General features: G+C 44.3%; 2 protein-coding genes across 2 annotated transcripts in view; both read right to left on the reverse strand.

Moving 5' to 3' along the window:
- The window catches only part of LOC100186925 (F-box only protein 36-like), a 3,104-nt gene extending 2,444 nt beyond the window's left edge, over positions 1 to 660 (reverse strand). Inside the window, exon 1 of the mRNA XM_002131999.5 lies at positions 533 to 660. Coding sequence (XP_002132035.1) covers positions 533 to 631 — 99 coding nt within the window. The 5' untranslated portion in view covers positions 632 to 660. The remainder of the gene's footprint in view (positions 1 to 532) is intronic.
- Positions 661 to 1,683: 1,023 nt separating this feature from the next.
- LOC100175154 lies at positions 1,684 to 19,915 on the reverse strand. Its single transcript, XM_018813023.2, has 7 exons — positions 19,614 to 19,915; positions 18,083 to 18,193; positions 9,083 to 10,391; positions 7,069 to 7,660; positions 6,817 to 6,936; positions 6,192 to 6,699; positions 1,684 to 3,520 (listed from the first exon to the last, which is right to left on the reverse strand). The coding sequence occupies exons 1-7, from the start codon at positions 19,789 to 19,791 to the stop codon at positions 2,631 to 2,633; spliced, it is 3,708 nt and encodes a 1,235-aa protein (XP_018668568.1). The 5' UTR covers positions 19,792 to 19,915; the 3' UTR covers positions 1,684 to 2,630.
- Between the last annotated feature and the right edge of the window lie 4,694 nt (positions 19,916 to 24,609).

Below are 24,609 nucleotides of genomic sequence, written 5' to 3' on the forward strand. Positions count from 1 at the left end.
TTTTCTCTCGAAAGTCCCACAAACACAAGAATCTTTTTTTTCAAAATTATTAAATTTAAAAAAAATGTTAGTTTAGTTGAAGAGATGATGTATTAGAGCGTTATTAAACAAAATAGCGAACGTATGAAAGCGTTACACTGTTACAGTAATGTGCATCACTAGACGTACGTCATAATCGTTGCGCAAGAGAACGTAAGAAAAAGGTTGTCAAGTCCTTTAACCTCAGCCGTTTAGTTTATACTGTATTTGTTTGGTTCGCTACTTTACTTGTAAATTAGGAGGTTAACAATTAAGTTTCAAGAATCAGACGATCCGCGCAAAAAAATCGCTCGTCCGCGCAAAATCCGCGCAATTTCGATCTCCAAAAAAAAATCCTCCGCGCAGTTTGCAAACTTTCCAATCTGGGAAACAATTATATATACAACAAGCCTATAAGTGCAAACTTTGTTTGCTTTTTGTTTTTGAGCATAACCTGTATCATTTATTACTGCAACCGAAGGGAAATAAACAAATATATAATTTTTTCTATTACCTCTTTCATGGTAACAATCAAGTTAATGAAGTCTTTACTTGGTGATGGAGCTTGTTCACTCACATTTAACAACTCTCCGTTCTTAAACAATGATTTCATCCTTACAGTTTCAAATCAAAAATTTCCTAGATTTAACACATTTGCGTTATATGTAAACAACATACAACACAGTCATTGTATATGCCTTTCATAGACAGTTTAACAAAAGTTATACAATATTTGACTCTTGTTTATTGTGTGCAACTGAAATCGTTACCTTACTTTAGAGTTTAGACCTATACTAATACACGCATAACTTGTGCTTTCTCTAAATCTATACAAGTTGCGCGCATCTTTGTGTAACCAAGGTAACGACACGTACACATCAGACAGGTCTGGGTATTCGCAGTTGTTGGTCTGTGAGGTTTCTTGTTTACGAACTCACTCATCATTCACTTGAAGTTCAAAACACTGTTGTATTATTGCCCAATGGTGCGTGACACAATTGAATCATATTTCGTCGGGGGCGTTTTCAATAAGGTGAAAAATGTCGTGTAGTTCAGCCCTGAATCTACTTGATTGCGTTTATGGCTTTTATAAGATCTATATGTAGCAGAGTATGTGTATAAACATCCGTTCACGTTATATATACGGACTCCGATATATATATATATATATATATATATATATATATATATATATATATATATATATATATATATATTTATATATATAAAAGAGATTAGAATCAAAGAGATGGTTTTAATCTTTTTGGGCTAAATAGTAGGTAAATGTTACCAAACGTATACCTGACGGTAACAGTTGAGTTATAATCCCTGCAGGTATAAATATTAGCGTAGCATCACCGACAGAGTACAGTTGGTGCGACAGGAAACTAAATACTGTTTCCTCACACTTTGGTTCCCTGTTAAAAAAATCGTCTCCTGTCTTACTTTCCGGGTAATTAGGTTTGAATTACATTTCCTTATTCATGGAACTATTAGAGGTATTTTGCTTGCTTTGCATTTATTGCCACGCCTAAAGTAATATACCATCTCAAATACTGTTTAGGGATGTCATGCTCGACCTCTACCAGCTCCACTTTACTAACAACGCCATGTCATCTAAATACTGTTCTGCTGACTCTTACTATACAAAATAAGTTCTTGAGATTATGGCCACATGTTGTGTTTATTGCAGGACGATTCGCACGGGTACAGTAAAGGCACAGTCTTCTGTGAGTGGTAGTTGTGACTGACACACAGAGCGAACAAATCACGAACGAAAGTTCAAAATGGTAAAAGCAAGCCACCGCTAACGGTTAGTAGTAGAAGCAGCCGCAGAAGCAAACGCTTGTAAAACACGGCTCGTTATGATACAACGCAGTACAAAATTGAAACTTATCCGGATAAAATCGTGATAAAATTGGCTTTGTGACTCGACGATATGGGCACGACCAGACGAAATTATTAGAATGAGACTGTCCAATCACGAAATATGATTTGACCGCTACCCACACATTAAACTGCAGTTCGGCTCGCACGGAGCCCCGGGCTTTATACACACCTGATTGTGACGTCTATCCAAATTACTGGTTTGGAATTCCGAGGAAAGTGCGACAATTATGAGAACGTCGTGCGGTCCGGAATTCCCGCAAAAAACTGGGAGGGGCCGTTAAAATGCAATTTGCAAGATAGTCGGTCTTCGCACTGAGTGAAGGAAACACGCGGTGGAAAGTCAGAGAAGATTCGCCGCTGCTGTTGGTTGATAGCGGAGAGGAACTCAAAAGAACACGATTGGAAGTGAACATACGACAGTGGTCCTGGTGGTCACTTTGTAAAGTTAACGCAAACTTCGAACGTGTGGGAATGAGATATACAGGCCAATTACGTTACTAAACGAATAAGCAGCGACTACTTGGAAGCGAAGCAGAGACTGGCAAAAGTCAATATAAAGCTCGAGGAAGGCGAACGTAAAGAATTGGAAGCCGGTTTGTCTTTCTGTCCATGCACTTGTCACTTTCGCTTCAACCAGCACTGCCCTTTCCCTTCACAGTGGAACGGTTATTACAACCGTCGCATTCGGTACATCTTTTCATAGTTACGGTATTGGAAACAATTTATGTCTGCACCGATACTGGGACAGTTACCGCCCCGTCCGGAGGACTCCTGCCGTCCACCGAAAGCCTCCTTGTAGGAGGAGATTTGTTCGACGATGCAAACGCCACGCTCTGAGGGGAGTAGGCAGGTGGGGCTCGAGGAGGACTCTCTCCATAGGTGTTTGGAGGAGAGAGCTTGTATGGAGGAGGGTGGGAGGCGATCTTCGGCGCTCCTTGTCCAGTGATGGGTGAAGAGGAAGGATGACGGACAAATGGCTTCTCGGAAGGCGGGGATGATATGGGGTGGAGGGAAGGAGGAGGGATACGAGGTTTCATGTCTCGGGCACTCGGACTAGTTTGACGATCGTTAGGGGTGGGGTAGGGTATTCCCCGATGTTTTGAGGCTTCGGGGTAAACTGGGGCGTAAGAGGTTGTTGAAGTTGCTTCTAATTTTACACTGGTGATGCTCTCGCTGCTGTTGGCCTGTCGGCTTAAATTAGCAGGGCTGACATTAGTTGTTGTAGTCTCTGGGTACACAATGGCGCGTGCTTTCACAGTTTTCGTGGTCGGTGGTGTCCTCGGTTGCTGCAGATAGGCAGGCATGGTTGGGAAGTAACGGGAATCTCGGAACTGCTGAAGATACGCGCTGTGGAAGGAGTGAGCTGGCGGCATGTGTGCAGCTGCTTCTGTTCTTAAATCGCGGCCATTAACGCCGTCCAACGGCTCTGGTGAAGCCGATTTGTTGCCTGGTTTACTAAGTTTATTCCACAAGTCGTTGCCCAGGGCTTTCTGGAAATGATCCTCCACGGTGGCAGTTATGCTCACTGTGTTTGGCGTCGATTCTGTCTCCTTTGGATATCGGTCCCCAAGTGAACGCCGGAAGTGTTCTTCGATGCCGGGTGCATTCGTATCTGCAATGTATAGACTATGGTTAAACATGTGTGGGTGTAGAGGTTATGCTATAAATTTAACGCCTAAACAGAGCGAAGTGTGTGAAACAGCGGTGCAAATTGGTTGTTGTACTTCAGGGAAAGATCGAGGGACGTCTCGATCAAAAGATAAAAGAGCGACCGAAATAGCCTTGCCTTGCAGGAAACGGGAGGCACCAGTGTCTCTGCAGGAAGTAAGATCTTAACTGGTTTAAAGCTCGGGTGGCGGGAAATGGAACTGTAAACTGTGGTCTGGTGCGACGTAAATATTATTGATACAGCGGGTCATGGCCGAGCGGTAGGCTGGGTGCGCAATCGTGAGGTCCGGGAATTTGAACTTTTTCGCGTGATTAGGAATCGGACTTGCGGACGCAAACGAGATTGGCCGCTGTGGGAAAATATTTGCACGCTAGGCTTAGATCTATCACCGACTGGTCGGGTAGTAAAGCAATCCATGCGCGAGAGCCTGTGTCTTGGCAGTTGTCCCGGCTTATTGCTCTGTATAAGACGCCAATATGGCAGTGCACGGGAGAGGGCGACCGCGACGTCTAGACGACAAATCCGCCACGTCGGGCCGGCGGTCGGAAACACAATTCTGGTACGATAATAAATCGAGCACAGCATGGCAGCTGTTATTGAGCGAGGACTAGGGTAACACGGAACTTGAACTACTAAGAAGGTCGATTCTCTCTGTGCAATTATTTACCCCTCGAGTCGACTATTGTAATCGGGATGCATGGTTCTATTTAAAATTTCTGGCACATTTACTGCGCACGTAGACTACTATGACTTGAATGCCAGAACTTACGTATTTCGGCAGACGTTGCTAGTCAGCACGACCATATTCCCTTTATCGTGCAGCGAGTAATTAAATCGTGGGCTGACAGGCTGGCGGAGCGTGGCAGATCCTATATCGATCGCTTAACGAAGCTGGAAATTCAATTGCTGGGCGGGGTGGGGTGACTTGGGCACTCAGTGTTAGAGCCAAGATCAAAACCAGAGCTGCGACCCTTTGAAATCAGTCCGTGTGGAAATCAATCTTCGCGTACCGGGGTTCTTAAGATTCTATTCAGCTCGGGTCGATTTTGTGCCTTTATAAGGGGGCAGGTGTGTGACCGAATATCGAGCGGCGAAGGAAGCCGCCAGGGGAAAGCCGGTTTCGCGGCGTGCTTGAGGATTAGTGTAAATATGATTAATTAGGATCCGTTGCACGTAAAACCAATTACCGGTGGGCTGGATTGGCTGGCCAGCGGCATCTGGGCAAGCACTGGTGCTTGGCATCAGCGCTCGCACCTGGGATTGTGACAGGGAACAAATGAAGAAAAGAGAGAGGGAGTCTACATTATGAACTCGAATTGGCGGTTTTACGGGCAGCGAAAATAAAAGGGAAGTGTAGAAATGGCGGGATATATCTGAATTAATGCATAATAGAGTGTGGTAGTTTCTGGGTGGTCGAACAAACCAAAGGTGCGAGCAAAGCAGGATTAACTTTCGCCTCAAGTGTGCTACGTGATCGTCGTGATGGAACGGCAACGAAGTGATAATTTTGATTCAGCTGTGACCCACCGCAGCGTCTGCCGGGCGCGATAACGAATGAGAAAACCACTGCGAAGGTAATTTCGCGGAGAGCGAATGACGTCGCCGGCCTGAGTTGCTATCTATGCGAAGTTTTTCCCTCGTAAGACCACTTCGGTGTTAGTTACGGCATTTTACATCTGTCATAAAACGCGGTGATTTGCGGATGGGACCACCCGTGTGCGGGAAAGGTGGAAAGCAATGAAACTCGACGAGCTGCTTCCCTGGAGCGGACATGTTCATTGTTATGGAACCGCCGCTTTGATGCCGACCACTGTGTTGACTTAAATAGCATCTTCCGAACAAAATAGCGACGCTGGGAACGTTACGGTTAATATGGGGTTTGCGTAGTTTTCCGTGCCGGCACCAATGTAAAGCGAGCCATGCTATTTATACTGAATGCCATTTCCTGATAATGGTTTCGGTCAAAGGGCGGCCAGCGCAAGGTTTTATTGTTTAGCAATTCGAGACACGGTGGACGGTGGTCAATGGCAGTAATTCGGGCTAATTCGTTTAGAATAGAACTGCGCATTATTGGCGGGTGGTTGAATTAAGAGGCTGCTGAATGCGAAAACAAGCAAGGGATTCCCAATCCAAATCACATTAGAAACCGCAGAGGAGTGAGGCCTGCTAAGGCTGCGGTAGGTTCTGTTGTGCGCACACAGCCAGACACCGCCGACAAGGGTTACCAAAGCTGCCCTATGACGTCACTGAGCTGAAATAGCGGCAATTATCTGCTCGCACCAGCCCTTAACGCGGCCGATAAGCACTGTTGGCCGGGTAATTGACCGTCGGGCTCTAGCAGCACCGACTTTGAATGCTGACAATGTGTCGCTGCTATCGGAGAGAAACAAAAAGAGGGAATTATAATTCACGAAATCCCAGGCGAGCGGCGGGCCGTGAATATCGGAAGAGAGAAACGCGACGCTGGAAACAACGCAACAGTGCGGTGGGTTTGGCCATTACACGGGCCGGATGTACGTGATTTGGCTGAAGGCAACTTAAGTTAAGTGCAGCGAGTTATCGGTTCCGACAACAAACATTCAAAGCGGATAATTAAATTTAAATTGAAACGAACCTGAAGTTATTTCTCTCTTCCTCTTTAACATTGCCTCCTTTTCCGCGATGGCGTCATGTTCCTCTTCCTCTGCTTTCCTCTTGAGTCGGTTAGCTCGCTCTTCATCGGGGCGTCTACCGGCGGGATGAGGGTGCTTGGCATGCGGCGGAGGAGGGTAGGCCAGACTCGATCGCTTGCTGGGTGGCGAGGTGACCTCTCTTTTTACCTGCCGCGCAGTGTCCTCTGCAACATTTGAGGGGCTACGTGATCGGGCGGTGTATGGATGAGGAGGCGGTGGGTGGTGGTGGCTGTAAGGGGTCGAATGCTTTGTGGGCAGCTTGTGGTGGCTCGGGATTGGGGAACCGCGTGTTAGCTTGGATGCGCCACTGATTTGTGGCTGTTGCTGACGGAGAGAGTTGATCCCGGGTAGAATGCTGGCAACTGGGCTCGAAATTCGATCCTTCTCGCCTCGCTCCAGCAGTAAGCTCTGTTGCAAAGCCGCTTGCTTCAATGCCGCCGCCGCGAATTCCTGGCGAGGAGTCGCAATTAACGAAAGCTTTTACCTAGTCGCTGGCAATGATTTGGTTTAGGAGTGACAGACCAAACACTAATTGGTTAAGTAGGGCGCACCAAAAATTCCCCTTACCTGTGCGGAAGGATTAGCATGCGTCATCACAGGAGGTCGAAAGTGCTGCTGCTGCTGTTGGGGCATCAACAACGCGAAGTACGGTGAAATTCCCGCCAAACGAGCGTACTCTGCCATGGCCTGCAAAGGAACAACCCAGTCTTACTACAAATCAATCAATCATAGTAGGCGACTTTTCTGCGAACCGCGTGTCCGCACAACTCGACCCTTTGCACTATTAGAACTAGTTTGACCTGAGAACGTGATACTTACGTTTACATCGGTAGGTGCGGTTGGTCGGTACAGACTGGATGCGAGCGTGGACGCTGCAGCTATGGCTTCCGCCTCTGCTTTGCTATGTGCTGACGTGATGGGGTCTGTAGGTCTGTATGACGTCGGCAGTTGGAACGGGTGGCCTGACAGAGCGCCAAGTGCCGGTTGGAACATATACTGCGGGCTGGTGAAGTAGGGAGAGGGATCTTTCTCATTCGTTTTGCCAGCCATGGATAAGTACGGGTGCGCAGCGGAGGGATGATGGCTGGGCGCCATTCTCTCCATCGGACTGCTGCTTCGACGGTGTGTCTGCTGGTGAATATTCGACGGTGATTTGGGCATTCTCGGCCCGCCGATGCCCGGCTGAATGCTCGGGCTTCGGTTCTTGCGCGGTGGAACAAGGTCCGGCGGAATGCCAAATGAGTTTTCGTGCGACCGCTTTTTCGGTAACTTTTCAGGGGCTGGGACTGCACGGTGGGGCGATCTCTCTCTTGAAATGCGTCGCCGATCAGCGTAGGGTGAAGGCGAACGTCGCTCGATTCGATCGTGAGGTCCCTTGAATTGAGAATACACATCGCGGTAGGCGTGAGGCCTGCAATGTGTGGAATGTTTTTAGTAAAGATGGCGCAATGTTATTGTAAGAGTCAACGTGCGCTGAGAGGTTGGGTAACAATCAACAGAGTAAATAAACAAAGCCAGCGCTAAGCCATATCATATACATTAGATTAGTGAGGACGGGCCACTTAGCACGGTTACGTAAACAGTGCGACCTCCGACGTCTGCTTGACGTCGTTCAAGAAACATTGAGGCGCGTGCAAACCATGCGAAAAATCCGGAGAGAAACACAAAGCGGGCGAGAGGTCGAATTCCTAAAAATCAGCCGAAGCGGCCCGCGCGGTGGTTAGAAAAACACTGACGGTGCGCGCTAAAAATAACTGGTTACGTAAGACGAGCCGATGACTAACCCACCGTGATCCGGAACGAAAGAGGGGTAACTTAAAAAGCGAGCAAGAGCAGACGAAACCTGACGGTAATTTCGACAACCGCAGCAGCACTTTCACCACGTCGAAGTGGTGGTCGGTGCCTGGGGGGAGGCAAAACACAAGATCATGTTTGTTTGTGATCGTAGGCGAAGCTCGGGTTCGCATCGGATGGAATCTCCGCGTGTAGCAACCACACTGCTTCTCGCACGGACGCAACGCCATTAAACGAAGAAAGGCCACAACAAACAAAACGACTCGCAGGCGCGGTGAGACCGTGTAAGCGCGGTGTTAAATCCGCCTGAGTCGACGTCCACGAATACAGCGGCAGATCGATCGCTCTGTGTATTTTCGAGCGATTTAAATGTCAGGAAGCGCCCAAAGTCGTGTTATGAGTAAAGATCTCAAACGCGTCGATGAAGCGGAACTCGGGATATCGCACTCGCGACGACTGAGCATAAACAAACCGCGCAACCGAGGATATACAGGTCACGAAACTATAGATTGTTTTTGGCGGTGATGGGTCCCTCGGGGTCGCGGGCCAAGTGGAAAGGGCACCTGCATATACTGTAAATGGTAGGCGGAATTGCGACCACCCTGCTTTACGCATTGTTAAAGATAATATTCGCTCAATTTAGTGCAGACCATTGCGGCAACCAAATTGTTTTACAGAACAATTGGAGATAAGAAATTGTTACGGAATGTCACATTCAACTCCCGCATTGGTGTACGGTGGGAGTGGTAAAACGCAGCAGACAGAGGACCTCATTCAAACCTCGCTCCATTCACGAGAGATAGAGGGTTTGCTTTTACAGCTGATAACATAAACGAATATGCGTCATGCGCTAGTCCGATTATATCGATTAGACAGTCGTTAACACGCACAGAAAAAAACGCTGATGAAGGAATCCCTTTGAAAACATGTTTTCGAGCTCCCTGTGAAATATCTTTCCGCTGATGCGCGTTCCTGGTATTTCGGATATTGCTAAGGCGCAGAATATGAATCACACCTGAAGTAAGTTTAGTAAACATACCTTTGCGCCAGGGCTATTAAACGACGACGTGCTTCGTCATTCCCGTTTAATCCAATAGGTAAGTCGTGGGTATCCGGGTACTGGCCATCTCTGTCCTGGGATACAGGGTTTACTGAGCGGTGTTCCTGGTTGGGGGAAGGTCCCGTGCCGTTCTTATGTGGTACCATAGTCGGTGTCGATACTTTACGCTGTGGTATTGGAGATTTATTGGCTCCGACACCAAGGTGCGCTCCATAAAACGGGATCGGGAAATTGTAGCCCGGCACGCCGGATTTCTTAGCACTAATTTCGGGGGAACTTGAGCGCCGAGGTGCCGGTGATGAAGCTGCTTGTTGAGCGTTCATAAACCCTTCCTTTAGCGCTTCATTGGTAAACACTTCCTGGTAACGAAGTAAATAGTCAGCTGAGTAAGCTGCTGATAGCCCAGGAACACCAGTAGCTGCTGCTGGTGGAACCGGTTGCTTGGATCTGGAGTCTTTCGTTGCTGCTGCCGCTGAAGAATCCAGGGCGGGAGAGCAAAAGTTCTTCAAATAGGGATGGGCTAATACATGGGCAGGCACATGTTGTGGCATGCCCGGGATAGACTCATACAAACGCTTTGTGTCTTGCTCGGTTAAAGAGCTGAGTGAAGCCAATTGATGGGGCAGCATATTTGTTGCAGCTCCGTATGCTGCTAGCTGTGATGGAAAAAGCATTGGTAGCTCGGATAGACCGAGCCCCGGCATTGCAGCTCCTCGGTTGCCCATCAACAATGCTGGGTTCGCCAGAGGATACATTAATCCAGGGAGGCCGGTGGGGGGTAGCCCGGCATTGGTTGTCACCGGAGATGATCCCGGGGATTGCTGGCGTTCGCCGTCGCTGCTTAGACTGCTAAGACCTTGTCTGGCGAGCACGTCTGCACATACGGTCGGGTCTAGGCCTGAGTACATTAAAGGGTGAACAAAGGGCATCATCGGGTTGTGTGGTGGCAGGTGGGCTGCCATTGGATGAGTAGCGGCGCCGGAAAGAGAGCTCAGGGGATGTGGAAGAGCCATTCCACGCGATGGGTGCTCAGAGTCCGTCGTTGGAGCGGGAGACGTTGAGCGTCGCTTGAACGAAGCGTGATTCGCAGTTGGCGGGGATTCGGTGCTGCTATTCCGGCGGAACGTTGAGGCGTGCCGATCTGGGTAAATGCTCTGGTGTAAAACTCCGTTGCTGCTATGGTGACTGTAGCTGGTCATGGAAGGCACTTCTTCAGCGGATTGTCCTTCGTTTACACTATATATGCGCATTGTATCAGAGGGCGCGACTGATCCGTTGTTTCGGTCATCTGCAATATAAACATAACGTTATTGGAGATCCAGGACCTAACTTAAACTTGCGCATTAACGGATTAAAAGTACTTGGGCACGGAAAGACATTAATTATCAGGTTTGGTTCCGCACTATTTGCGCACTGGTACTTTCTGAGAAAGACAGCGAAACAGAAAATTCTCACAGCCCTAATTAAAGCGTCGGTCAAGCCTAGTATTGGCGCCATTCAAGCGTACTGACAGATTGAGACAGCGAGTCTGGCCCTGGCTCGAACGACAGGAATATTTAACTCGCTACAAGTCGTTTCCGTTCCCCGAGTCCCACGCTATAGTAGGGTCAACCTTCTACCCATCGGGGTGGCAGCAAAAATCACGAAATCGGAGAATCCCTGGCTGTGCTTGCGTGGGAGGCAATGAATAAGGCAGGTGACGAGGCCGTATATATCATTTCCTGCACCATTCAACAAAATGCGATATGACGTGGGTTCCCAGCTTCAATTTCAATGTTGCGATCGTAGCCTAAAACGACAGCATTGATGTACAGACTGACTTCAAGTGCGCTTCACACGGCGAGGCACGAAATCTTGGCTCTGATATACTAACTCTGTCGACCTAAAGCAGCTTTCTCCTGTCTCTTCGGAAGTTTATTACTTGCCAGAATTTTGACCTCGACAGCCAAAATCGTGTACGTCTAACTTGCTTAACGCTTGTACATAAAGCAGCGATTGTCACGCCAGAGGCCCCACAAATTAACGGGCGCTGATGTTAAGCGATAAAAGATGTTCGTGCTACACCACAACACGTCTTCGTGCCATGAAATTGCTCAGGCGATTCCTCGAAACAGCCTTGCACGGCCAATATATACCCTGACTGTCCTTTCCAATGAAACTTATCTATGCTACTTCGGCTGCACGATCACGCGAACCCGGTCGGTACAGCAGTGAGAGACTAGCCAGCAAGACGCAACCGACCACCTCCAGCCGAACGATCCGCGCTCTCGTGCGCCGCAGTTTCTTTATGGTGAGGGCGGCACGGAAATGCACGCGGCCACGAACACACAACAGCGAAGCGCGCACGCACACACGCTCGACGCCAGCGGGCAGAGAGCAAAGAAATCGCACCCTATCTTAAATTACAGGCTGTACGTCCATGGCGCTTTAACTTAACATAAGCTGTACGCACAGTTGTACAGCGGGGCAAACGATTGAAGCGATCAGCGGCCAAACACACCCTGAATCATCGTAAACAAAGACGTTCCAAGGCTAATGCGCGATCCTGATTTCCCCGAACAATGTTCCTAACAGGAACTTGGTGAGAGGAACTTACCAGGAGTGGCTGCACAATAATCGAATGTGATAAGGTAACTGATGCTGTAAGATAGTCGTCTTTTCTCCTTGCCTATAACTTTACATGAAATTATAATTGAGAAAAAGTTCTACTTGACTTTAAAACAGTTGAACGATTCTTTCTTTCCCTTGAGGTAATATGAGGATCCGGACAGCAATTAAATTCGTCGGGAATTAAAAACACAGTTAGAGAAACTAGGCTCCAAGACAGGTCACTATGCCTGGGAAGCGGAAGTTGGCCATGAAAGCATTGGCGACACTAATTCCCAATGTAATACATGGTCGGTCGATAGAGTAGTTCGTGTTCGAACGATCACCAGGCTGATAACGCGAAGCCCGTATAGTGTAGAGGCGTACGCGTGTTTGTTGCGAACACATGCGAGGCCCGGACTAGTACAACCAAACCATTGTTTTTACCGGATGCTAGGTGCCACGATTGCTTCACCTGGAAAGGTTGTTTGACGATCGTTGTGAGGATTTTACGCGACTAATGGCTCAGCGCGGGTACTTCAGGTTATACGACACGCCGCGAGCACGATAAGGCGAGGTTTGCCTGGGCGGCGAATTTCACAGTGTACGGTGCGAAGCGATAAGATTAAGAGATTGAGAGGATGCGGAATTCGGTCAATGCATGCGAAAACATTCCTGGACTAACTCGCGACGTGTGAGACGACAAAAAAACGGCCTGTGCAGTAATCGCGGGCGCGATCGAGCTCATGTTTCAAGCTAATTACAACCTGTACAGTAAATTGATCACTTCCTCGACCTAAACGTTTCGGGCTACTGGATTTGGTGTGGCTTGTCTTGGGAGGATTAATTTTCACCGAAGTAACGCTAATTCGTAGTTCTCTGTAGCGAAGCCGCACCGCCTCGTCCCAATCCGTTGTATAAGCTGTCAGCTACGTGACTATTATTTTCAATCGCTCTCTAGATTTTTTTCTGACCCTTGCTTGGTACCGGTCACAGTCGGGGCAAGCAGGTCAAACCTACCACGCTGCAGATGCATGTCTTTCTGCACAAGTTTTGCCATCTGCGGTGTAATACGAGAAAGAGATGTACCGTTGTTAATGTGTTGACTGCACACTCCATTACCTTATGGGAAGGATCGCCCAAACTCGAGGAGGCATTTCAATGTTGCTGTGTCTAGCTGTGCGATCTAATTGTACTGGCGCACTTTTAGCTCTAATGTTTTAACCGACGTTAGAGTACCAGCGTAATCAATCATTGGGATTTGGTTTCGAACGTTAGTCGTTAATTATGGCGATGCGAGCATTGCTGGTACACTTACAATAATGTAATTACCTTATAAAAACAAAGGACGCGTGGCGCACCAATTTCTACGTTATTAAAGTGACGCGAAACTTAGAAAACATAAATTCTAAAACCTTTAATCGGTTTGCGAGTTGTGTCTTTCACGCTGACGTGATGGAAAATGAAGAAACCATGTAAGTGGTTTCAGCTTATACCTTGCGCGGTTCGCAAAAGCAATTTATTTAGATGAGACGGAGCTAGCGTTCAGTGTAATTTACTGAAACAAACATTTCTCGTTGCGACGAAAGAGTTAAGCTGACAGTAGCAGAGTAAACGGATTAGAGAACTTTCAATTGTAATTTAGTTGTTACGACACGTAACAATAGTAGTTCGCTGAGCAATACTCAAGCAAAACTGTTAACACGGCACACATAACGGGTGAAAGCAAAGAAAATACCGTGGATGACTGTTATCTGAGATGACAGAAGCGTGCAACGGCTGAAGCTAATTAAGTAACTACGGTCATTTTCTTTATGCACGCCCTAATGGTTCTTATCCTTTGACTGTAGACTAATTACCAGTACCAACCCAATGCCCTGTACTGTCTAATGAAGTAACATATTTGTCGCTTCATTACTGTAAAGCTGTATTTACCACAAAGAAATAATAAAATAATGGCATGCCGCTTGCAGAAAACCACCGATTTAGAACAAAAACAAAGCGTTGATATGAAATAAAAGATCGGAGCTCGAACCAAACAGGCGGGGAAGGGCGTAAGATTTCGTGGAAAAACAAACAGAAGGGACGAGAGGATTCTTAGATCTTTAGAGGGAAAACCGAACAGCTTTTTGTAATTTACACTGACGAACGCATATGTGCGTATTGCATCATTGCGTTACCGCTTACGAGTACATACATTCATAACAGTGCAGGTAAAACAAGCGTATCTGTAGAGTAGACTGTAGGCTAGTGAGTGTGCCTCAGTGAAGCGGTTCTGCTTTTCTGTAGAAGGGTGGCGAAATTCGTCGGAAGCTTACGCAAGCGTTGACATCACCTGGTGTGGTTTTAGTTAATACACTCTATCAAACCACGTATACCCAAATCCAATAAAGGTTCGCATTTACGAGCGGACTTTGCTTTACCGTCATTTACGATTACAATTTGCTTGATGCTATATACGGACTGTTTACACAATATAGTCAAAAGGAAACGACTGGCACGTCATGTACGACAGCAAGTAAGCTGACTTTTTATGGTCAAAAATAGACTGACCCATGTTAAATTAGAGCACGGTTGAAATAATCCGAAATTCGTGAAGTAGCGCACATCTAGCCGGGGGCACTGGAAAGATATGCCATCTCAAAACCGAGAGGATGCGATTTAAAAGCATATCTTGACTGACATCAACATTTGCAAGCTACGTTGATCTCATGGCTGCGTTCAATCTAAACATTCTAATGCGGCAGTCACGGTTGCCGCGTTTATCACAGGCTAATCCTGTTGACAGCGTACACGACCAAAACACACGAGGTTCCGTTCGGATAAAGAGATGCAGAACTAGCCTACAGCAGAAAATCGTGAAATCTAAACCTAGATACACGACACCGAGGTACAGAAAGGTCGTAACCCCCCGACTTTGACCCAGCGCTGGAGAAGTGTCACCAAGGTACTTCAGATTGAGGGAAAATCAAACCAACGAATCGTGGCACTGCGACGACTGCTAACCTTGGTGGGTGTTGATAAGTGGTGGGAAAAAATCATTGAAACGGCTGAGAAAATATCAACTGTCGTAAACTTAGATTGTCTGTTGCGGCTTAAAATAGATGCGCTTTGGCAAACGGGGCGTGTTGAACGTGCATTTTAAGCTTGACCGCTAATTATAGACCGGAGACGCGGAGTCGGGTTTGCGTAATAAACACCTCGGAAGACACCAACGCGAGGATATACAATGATAATAGCTGTATGGAAAGTGCAAGTTATGAGTATGCGCCTCTGTCAAGTAGGGTACGCTGTAGATAATGGTTTGCATGCGAAAACGCAACACGATCAATGGGCAATTGTTTTAAGTACCAACAGGTGCGGATATGCCATACTATGTCGACCGAGTTCTTGTGACAATACGTGGCAAAGAACTGGGTGATTTCATCTTTAAAGAGAGGCCGGCTTAGATTGTAATTAGTCGATAATTTGACACTTAAATTTATTTCGCGAGCTTCGAATGGTCAAGAATTCTCGACACATTGAGTCGATACTCGAAGTGCGTCATAAGATAATAACCGGTACGATCCGGAAACACCTGGTTTCGATTCCATACACGCAATCATTACTGTGTAGGTAGGTTTATATTGTCTTGTTCGGAAGAGCGCGTCCGTGTCCGTACGCGTGGGAGTTCTCAGGTCATGAACACACGATGACAGACTGGCGAGTTAATTAAGTTTTATAAAAATTGTAAAAAGAAGTAGCATCCTAACCGCTGGTAGTAACGGTTTATGCGTCTGTGCAAAAGCAAATGATTTCATGCAATTTTAATTTCCTTAACCACTGAGTATTAGCTACCCAATGCTCTTGGTCATAGCTAAATGAATTCACTGGACAAAAGATTGGCTGTCCAGCCGTGCTGGAACGAAGTATCGACGCATTCTACGGTGAGTGGTTTAGACGATGATTAAGACAATTTTGCTTTTAAGGGCATTGGGAGAGATTAACGTAGTAGGCGCTGGGTTAATGAACAGTCAGGGGCAGCAGCCTGGCAATAATTCGATGAAAAATGCAAACAAGAAAAGTTTTCTCCTCACTGACTCATTACAAGTTGGGATTTGAAAGCGCTGGAGTCGACTTTAAATAGAGAGCTAGGATAACATTGGCTAAGCTCAGACCAGCGATACCGATAATTATCACTGAGCTCGATTGATGTGGCGGAACCTAAGAGAGCGGAGGCGATATCTTAGGAAAGTGCAATCAGCCATAGCAGCCCGCACCAGGTATCTATGTTGCGGTACTTAAGCTGATACGCAAATGTTGCACAAGCCAACTTGACTGAGCATTGCCTGCGGGTTTGACAGATCTCGGTACTTCCTAGGAGAGATCATATTCATAGATGGCAATGCTGATCAAACCTTAAATAGAGAAACCAACAGACTTCAGATAACCTATACAAGCTGCATGAAATGTCAAACACCAAACCATAATAGAAAGCGTCTTCACGTGGTTATCTCTCCGTCGCATTTTAAGGCATGCAAAGAAACGAATACGTAATACCCAAATACAGCAAAAAGCACCTTTTTGTTTTGCCACTAGCCTACTAAACAACTTTGACTGTGCCAATATAAAACACCTTGAGTATTCACTAGCTTAGCGTCTTAGCGTGTACCTTAGTAATTCTTCGCTAGGTCGCTGACAATAATCTTTTGATTAATACCGATTTTGCGATTAAGGTATACAAGTAACCAGCGATGGAGACAAGTGCTTACATTTCGCAGCCTTTCTCCTGCATATATTTCAGGCGCGGCTTACTTCGCTTTTCTTTTCTCACGGTTTAAAGTAAACTGCCTGATCTAAATCAGCTTGTGACCGTTACCGCGTCCTTTCGGCCGGAATTACACTAGTCGCAACTGAATCGAGTCGCAGAGCTTAAACCTGGATGTTCTCTCACTTCTCCAACACAAAAGAAAACTTTGTTTTGCTACTCAATGGCGCCCCTAACGACTGGTTTAAGGCGGTACTACCTCCACGGGAAGACGCTATAGACGGTTCTCAATAGGCATATTTCATTTCTTGTACGCGTTTCGAACATGTGAATCTGCCAGAAGATGCTTAACGTAACTTTATTTTAAACTAGAGGAAAAAAATCCCGCGAAAACAATCGTAATATTTTTTGATCGCAGGTAGAAATGTACGAAAAATAGCCTTTTTATATAGTCCTGTAGGGTTAGGTGGAATACTAATGGCACCCAAATCTCATATTTCCTAATTATGTTTTAAACAATTTACATTTTTTTTTGATTCATGCGAATGCGGTCATTTACCTTTTGGTTTACTATAGTAGCCATACTACTAAATGAAACGAGTAAAGAGAGTGAAAATGTCCAACCTTACCCTACTATAACATAGACACAAAACAAAAACGTGGTAAAATGAAACTACCTACAAATCTTTGATTTTTTATGTCTACGCGCAGAAACGTCGTAGGAATTATATTGTCGTAGGAATTATCTTTTTTAAGTTCACTCTTGTTTTGAAATGTAATTAAGAATACTCGTTGACAAACAAGTGCAGTTCGGCGCGGAAATACTCCGTATGAGGAAAGCGGGATTTTCCGCACCGCAAGTGGTTCTGGTTGACCAAACACTAAGTATTTGACTGTAAACTAGCGGGAAGTCAGTAGTGGACAGTCATCCATCACACCAGTGGTAGGTTTAGGAGAAATTACTCCCAAACAAGTTACTATGTACAATGAAGTAGGGTGGGGGAAGATGGGACACCTTTGCACATATTATCCAAATATCCTGATCGTGTTTTACATTTAAACAATTAACAACAGTCTATAGGAATTGTGACAATACGGTTTTATAATTCTTTAAATGTTTTTTGTTTACTATAAAATTGGACGAAGAAATGGAATAAACAGGTGTCCCATTCCTCCCCACCCTACTATATAAAAATTATTATATCTGAAGGATACACGAAAACGTCTCTAAACAGGCAAGTCAGGTTGGACAAGAAAAACTTGTTTTGAAATTTTATAACCAAGTGTTAGAACACGGTAATGTACATACCATGTTCACAAATCCAACGTAAACTCCTTATAATTGAATGCGACCAAATATAGAATTACCGTATAAACTGTATATAAGCATAAAACTCTGGACAGGGTAACAGTGAAAGTTAATATACGCGGACTGAGAAATCAGATTTTTGACGTCCTAAATTTACGACAGCGTGCTTTAACACGGCTAATGTTACATTGACGAAAAAAGTGGCCAGTTGTAGAATTAAGCTGTCATTGTGCTGACAAGCTTAATCAAATGGCACAAGACTGCCTAAGGCTATTTGTGTTGGCGAAACCTTAATGAGTACGTTCGGTAAACAAACAAAAAAGCTCAGTCAACTTACCAGGCACACGGTGCTCAGGAGCCGATGGACGATCGTTGCTTCGCCTCGTGAGGCTGCTCGTTTCGCTGGTATTTCGTGCGTTCACATCATTGGGTGAAGATGTCACGTTACCTAGGGTAAAATGATTCTGCATCATTACTGTGTAAAGTTGATAGTGTGCGTAGCATAAAGGCGTCAGGTCGAGCCAGGCATCCACGCACTTAATGTACATATGCACAAACTTGCTTCTTACATCTTGATCAAGATCTTATAAATAAAATGCTTAACAACAGGAAACTAATAAGCTGACTTTTGTATTACTGCTTTATTGCCGTAATTTACATCGCACTCATTTAACGTCCACACAAACATCGTAAATATACTTGGTAAATGAATTTGTATAAAGTTGCTTAAAACGCAGGATCAAGTTTGTGTAACGCAAATGTTAAGTTAACACTTAAACTACAACCTATTAGTTTCCTGTTGTTAAGCATTTTATTTATAAGGTATTTATAAGAAATTTTAAGTTAACACAATTCTACAACTAATTTACAGCTAAGCAGTGTATATTTTTTACCGTTCGAGAAACCACAACAATTCCGGGTTAAAACGAAAACGATCGCTTAGGAGTGATTAGGCGGACGATGGCAGATATCATAACACGTTGGAAAACAAAAACCGTGAAGTCAAGTGTCTATTTGCATGAATACTTCGGTTCACTTAAGTTGGAAGGTGATATATCGCTATAGGAGTTGAATCACTGAAGCAAAGTCGTTAATATAGAAAATTTACCTCAGCCGCTTTGGCGCGGTCCCTGAAGTCTTCAAGGTTGAATGCACGGCGAAGGCCGAGAACGCGGCTGGCGTAAGATACGAAGCGTTCATTAATTTATATATTTTAAAGGCCGGTGAAAGCATCTTTACTGTCGCTTATCGCTAAACACCCGTTCGATTTCAATAATTATAATTTTAAATTTACTATGAGCACGATGAGCAAGTCAATACAGCGTGATAGCATTGCGTCACTTGGCACAGACAAAGCGTACAGATGATACGAAGAGTAATTTCTCAACACCCGAGTGTTTGAGTGCCACAAATTAGAACGCGCCGTGACGTCACGTAGTTATTGAAAACCTATCAGGCGCAGAGGATTTATTTAACTCTGAAATATCCACACCATGGCTCGTGGCCGACAGACAAAAAGAGCTTACTGAACAGTTTTGAAAACAAATAGGAAACAGAAACGCAAATAGTTTAGTTGAATTGGCCAAATCGGAATTTTAGTCACTTTTACTATTTATGTCCAATTTTGCTCACAAAGGTACATGCACATCATATTTTGTACAGTAAAAAAATAAACATGCCAAAACGTTTAATAATTAGCGAGTAGGACAACAAAGCATGTTTGCACTGATAATTTACGATTAGCTTGTAATAAAAAATAGAACTTAACTCAAATTGTTAATGTGGTAACAGTCCTAAAAATTTTTAACCACATAAACTTCAGCCCCGTGTTTTAAAATAAAAACTAATGCAAGGTAAGCGCTGCTTACCTGAGTCGCCATTTTTCCTGATTTTCCTTATAGCGCAATCAGCATTTTCTTTCGGATGGTTACTTATGTGATCTACTGGGGACGTTGATAACGGACCAGGATCATGTTCACGTCGATTTTGCTCTTGGTTTTCAACAAAGTGAGCTGCTTTAGTTAGTACATCCAACGCTGATTCCATTTCTGTTCTTTTCCGTCACATATCTAACCAGTATAGCGCTACACATTTGCTATTGCAGCGCCTTATATGTTTAATATTAATTTTTCTGTTCTCTGTGGTAAAATAGATTATGTTAAAACGAAATTTGAAAAACACTAGCTTACACCAAAGTTGGTCCTTTTATTTATGAACAAATTTAAAAAGTAAACAACGAACAGCACTTTGTAATTCTGGTGCGTCCACTCATGTAGCGAATAGTTTAGAATTACAGTCGCTTCCAAAAACCTAATACTAGTTCAGACTAAGCAATGCGATACGGTAAGCTGATACAATTTCCTTGTAGAACACTAAACGAGTACTGACTCCCCCTATGGTATGATAACATAACGTACATACATAGTATCTAAAATAACTTACAGACGAAACGCAACGCCTGTCTGAATTAGTTGCCGAAATTCCTGCCGGCGTTCCTGGACGAAAACAACATATCGCGTAGCAAACGACCGCGCGAGGCATACAAGTACGAGAGAGTGGCCCGATACTCGACCAAGCGTGCAGGGAGTTCTCCCAGACAAAGGGTTGGAGCATTGGTGCCATTCAATCCAACGATCGACAAGTGTTTGCCCAGGCTCAAAAGAAACATACGACGGCATGGGAGTGTCTGGCGATCGCTTTAATTTTGGCTTGAGAATGAACGTTGGCGCTGCCCGGCAAATAAAAATTCTAAACAAGTACGAAAAAGCAAATTCCAAAATAAAGCCCACGTTGACGCTACAAAAGAAAATTAACCACGAGTGCTTGGACAGTGCATTAGAAGTAAAATTGCTACCAACTAAACAAAACTTGCTACTGCGCTAAACAAACCGCAAGTCAAAAGCAGTAAACTTTCCTAACTCGAGACCACGTCAATGCTGTACCGCTAAAGTCCTACTTTATTAGAGCACAAACATCGTCCGCAATCAAGCGATTAACAGCCATGTGACGGAGTCCGGTTCGTAAACCAACAGAACCAAGAACTTATCAGTTAAAGTGACTTAAATTGTTGGTTTACCTAATATCAGCCAGTGTCGGCGCCGTTATATACTCTACAGAAGCATAATCTTATTGAAACAAACCGTGACTATATTGTTCGATTTTGTTTACTGCTAACTTCAACAATACCACTTACCTTATAAAACATTTTGAACATTAATAATTTGCCTGAGACTATACTTGCTATTCACTAACATATATACCAACTACCTTATTTTTCAGCTGGTGAGTTCTATAAATCCAATCTAGGGGTAAATTTCTACGGTCAACGGCCAAAAATCGAGTGGGTCCAGCTGCTCCGTAATCAAGTAAAGAACTCAGCAGGATGTAACGATTGTGCAGAAACAATGGCTGAGACTATAACGATGACGTAACCGGGTGGCAGCAGTATGACACTAAATATGAGATATAGTGGAAATGCTGTAATGACACCTTCTGCTCTTCGCTTCGCTATCCATTGAAAATGCCGTTCAAGTATTTTGTTAGATTGGGCATTCAAGAGATTAACAAGCACTGTAGTCTACACATGTTGGTTATTTTGTGGCTGCAACGAAACGCTGTGGTGGTTGCTTTGTACTCGACTTGAAACAAATAAGACGAATTAGAAGAGCTTGAGGAAGACGTTAAAACATAACCAGTGATTTCCAACAGACAAACAGACACAGAAACACTGTCAATTCGAGATTGCTAAAAAACATATGCTGTGATAAAATAATACTATCAATGTATACTGCAATGGTAACAGTAAGATACGCTTAAGTTTTTGATTTCTTTATTGTGCAAGCTCGAAAATATATTGACTGCATTAAAGGCTGCTAATTACACGACAAAACTCCAACTCCAAGAACTGCCTAAGCGTCCATACGGTACAGTCGTACACACGAGGCTTTCTGGTTATTAGCTCTTGACTTGCGATCGTGTTTCAACGCACCCTCGTCACTTCTATCCATACCGGGCAAATAAGGACACAAGAAAATTAAACAAGCCACATTCAGAGCAAACAGAACGGTCGAAGGTGGGCCTGCCTGCCTTGTCTGTCCATAAACCGGGGATAGCTGTAAGTTGTTTAAAGAATGCTGCGCCTGTTAAAGAGACACGGGGATATTGAAAGGTTGTCTGATGTCACGGCCCAAAAGGGCCTAGTTAAAGGCGCTCAACCGTGTCCAAGCAGCCTTGAAATACACTTATAAACTGTATAGGTGTCTGAAAAGCAACATGTCGGCATAGACAAAATTAACGACTTTAACAAAAGCTCTCCGCATGTATTTGATCAAGTGTGGAAAGCAGGGCAGTGGGTCTGCGATAATAAATATTTAATGCGTAACGTGAGTACGCAGCTCTTTATAATGCTGTGCACCTAAACCAAAACAGGAACTATTAGACACCTAACCATCTCATGTCAATATTATAAAGGACTGTCTGGCGCTCTTTAAAACATCCGTTCATTGACGTTTTTATAGCCAGAACCAGGAGCCATGTTTTAAATCTGCTATAAATATTATATTGGCTGTAACCAAAATGAAAAATCTTTTATAAACTCCTTAAAACTAATCAACTATTTATATTAACTTAACTACATTAACACTGCATTTAACAATACCTAGAAGTTTCCTGCGATTTCAAGTACTTAACAAACTGAGAAAAACTCGCGCCCAGATCCCTTACAGGCGACATAGTACTGAGTCGCTGAACAGAAACGCCGCGGGTGAGCGTGGAAATGGTTTCATGCCAGGCATACCAGGTGCATACATATCCACCACGTATTCTTGCTCGAGCCGAACGGGTCATTATCACAAGCGAAAGTAGAATGGAATGCCCGGAATGATTAGATTCAATACGACCGCCTAGACATTTAACATTAAACTACAATGGACAGAAGCTAGTCTGAAGTTCACAATTACTGACTAAGAGATCAGGAAGGAAACTTGAATGACCCTGAACAAAAAGCCCAACTGTCTCGTTGGTCTAGTAAGATAAAAAGCAACAGGCATTGCATATTTAAGTATTCGATTGACTTCCCATCAGCGGCAATCATTAAAGCGGTTACTTGAAAACATCTGACTACTGTGTCGTCAACACAGAGTTTCTTAGAAACGCAGTGACACTTTATCGCAACAACTAAAGTAATAAATGAATTGCTTCAGCGTGCAGCGAACACTCCCTGTTTAAAAAGATGCAGTTCTTGCGAGAAGTTGCCCTGTCCCTTTATAACTGATAATATGGCCGCTGATCTGTCATTTCGTTCAAAAGTGCTTCATCAGCCTATTTCCTTCAGCACACACTTCAAGTTAATAGTAATACCCGTAGCTTATAGATCCGTGTCATTTTTGCTTTGTCATATACAATGTATTGATTATATAATTTAGTTTTTTCACACGCTGACAATATTATAGCAAGGTATTTTGGACCACAAGGATGCTAAACAAAATGGCCAAGCTTATACCTAAAAATGTTTGGTGAAAATAGTTCTGTTTATTACGTCAATAACGAAATCCTAATAAAAATTGTTCTGATTAACTTGGTTGTTCGTTGTCAAGTACGAATCACTCTAACCCTTTTAAGTCTATGCTCAGCTTTGTTACATAAATCCACTTACCGTTAACCTAACTACCAAATAATATTTACGTAGAGCAGCAGCCAGTCTGACGTTTTCAGTGTTCTATTGGACCGTAACTTGAAGTGTAACTTAAGATTCGGCCTCTATTTGCGGTTTCACTGCTGGACCGTAACATGGTAGTCTAACTAGAGCATTAGGAGCCACTGATAAATATCAAATGAAAGGCCAAAGATGGTGAACAGGAATTTAATCAGACCAAGCTAACTAAAGCTCTCGCAACAAATGTATTTACAAATAATAGACCCTTATATAAACCCTGTGACAAACACCTCGCCAAGTAAACAACTCGAATTCAAAAGCAAACTTACGATTAAGCGCCCGGCGTGCAAGTACCAGCGCCGTAATTCGCCTGAGGGCAAGGAGATAGTCGCAGATAGCCTTGACTGTAATCCATGTTTCTTTAGCCTTAGCCGGTAGATATCTCGGAAGGCGACTGAGGCAACGCGGTGGTTAAAATCGAATTAAATCCACAGCAGTCTTGCAGCGCCAATGAAACAAAACAAACATCTGGCAGCCAAACAATCGGGTCCGTACATGCAGCACTGGACCACTTCATCAGCACACGATGCCTCGCCACGTTCGGGTAATTTATTGAAAGGAAATCGGCTGGTGCGGAAGTGAGGCACATGAGACTGCGAGTTGCACAAATAAGGATGGCGTCATCCTACTATGACCAACCATGCGAGTAATTTTCTTGGTCGCTGCAACACGGACATGCTTATAACTTGTTTTGTGCAGTTCTTGCGTAATAGTGTCACGAGTTGATTGGATTAATCAACAAACATGCAGATTACTGATTATAATACCTTCAGGAAATAGGGGGTTTTCGGTCGTTGCAAACTGCTACGCAATAAATAACCGAAACTTTACAAACATTATATTTAAATTTTATGCCTGCCTTTAAATATCTCTTCCTCATTTGCAAAGTTACACTTTGTTAAGCTTTTAATAAACATCAGCGTTACGTAATGCAATTGACAGGCTTGCCTTTCATTCACAGGATGTCATTTACAATAATAATCCCTAATGCCTAATACAGCAGGCCAGTACTGTACATGATATATTTAGATCAAGTGCAGAGGTGCTGCCAAGGCCACACTTGTGGATATATTGATCAAGTCAGCCAATACAGCCATGTTTTCACATATGGTGTTAAATGCTAAATTGTAACTTGTGTCACAAATCTAATA

This window comes from Ciona intestinalis, chromosome 1 (genome assembly GCF_000224145.3).
Source record: "Ciona intestinalis chromosome 1, KH, whole genome shotgun sequence".
In the NCBI taxonomy this organism is placed as follows: domain Eukaryota; kingdom Metazoa; phylum Chordata; class Ascidiacea; order Phlebobranchia; family Cionidae; genus Ciona; species Ciona intestinalis.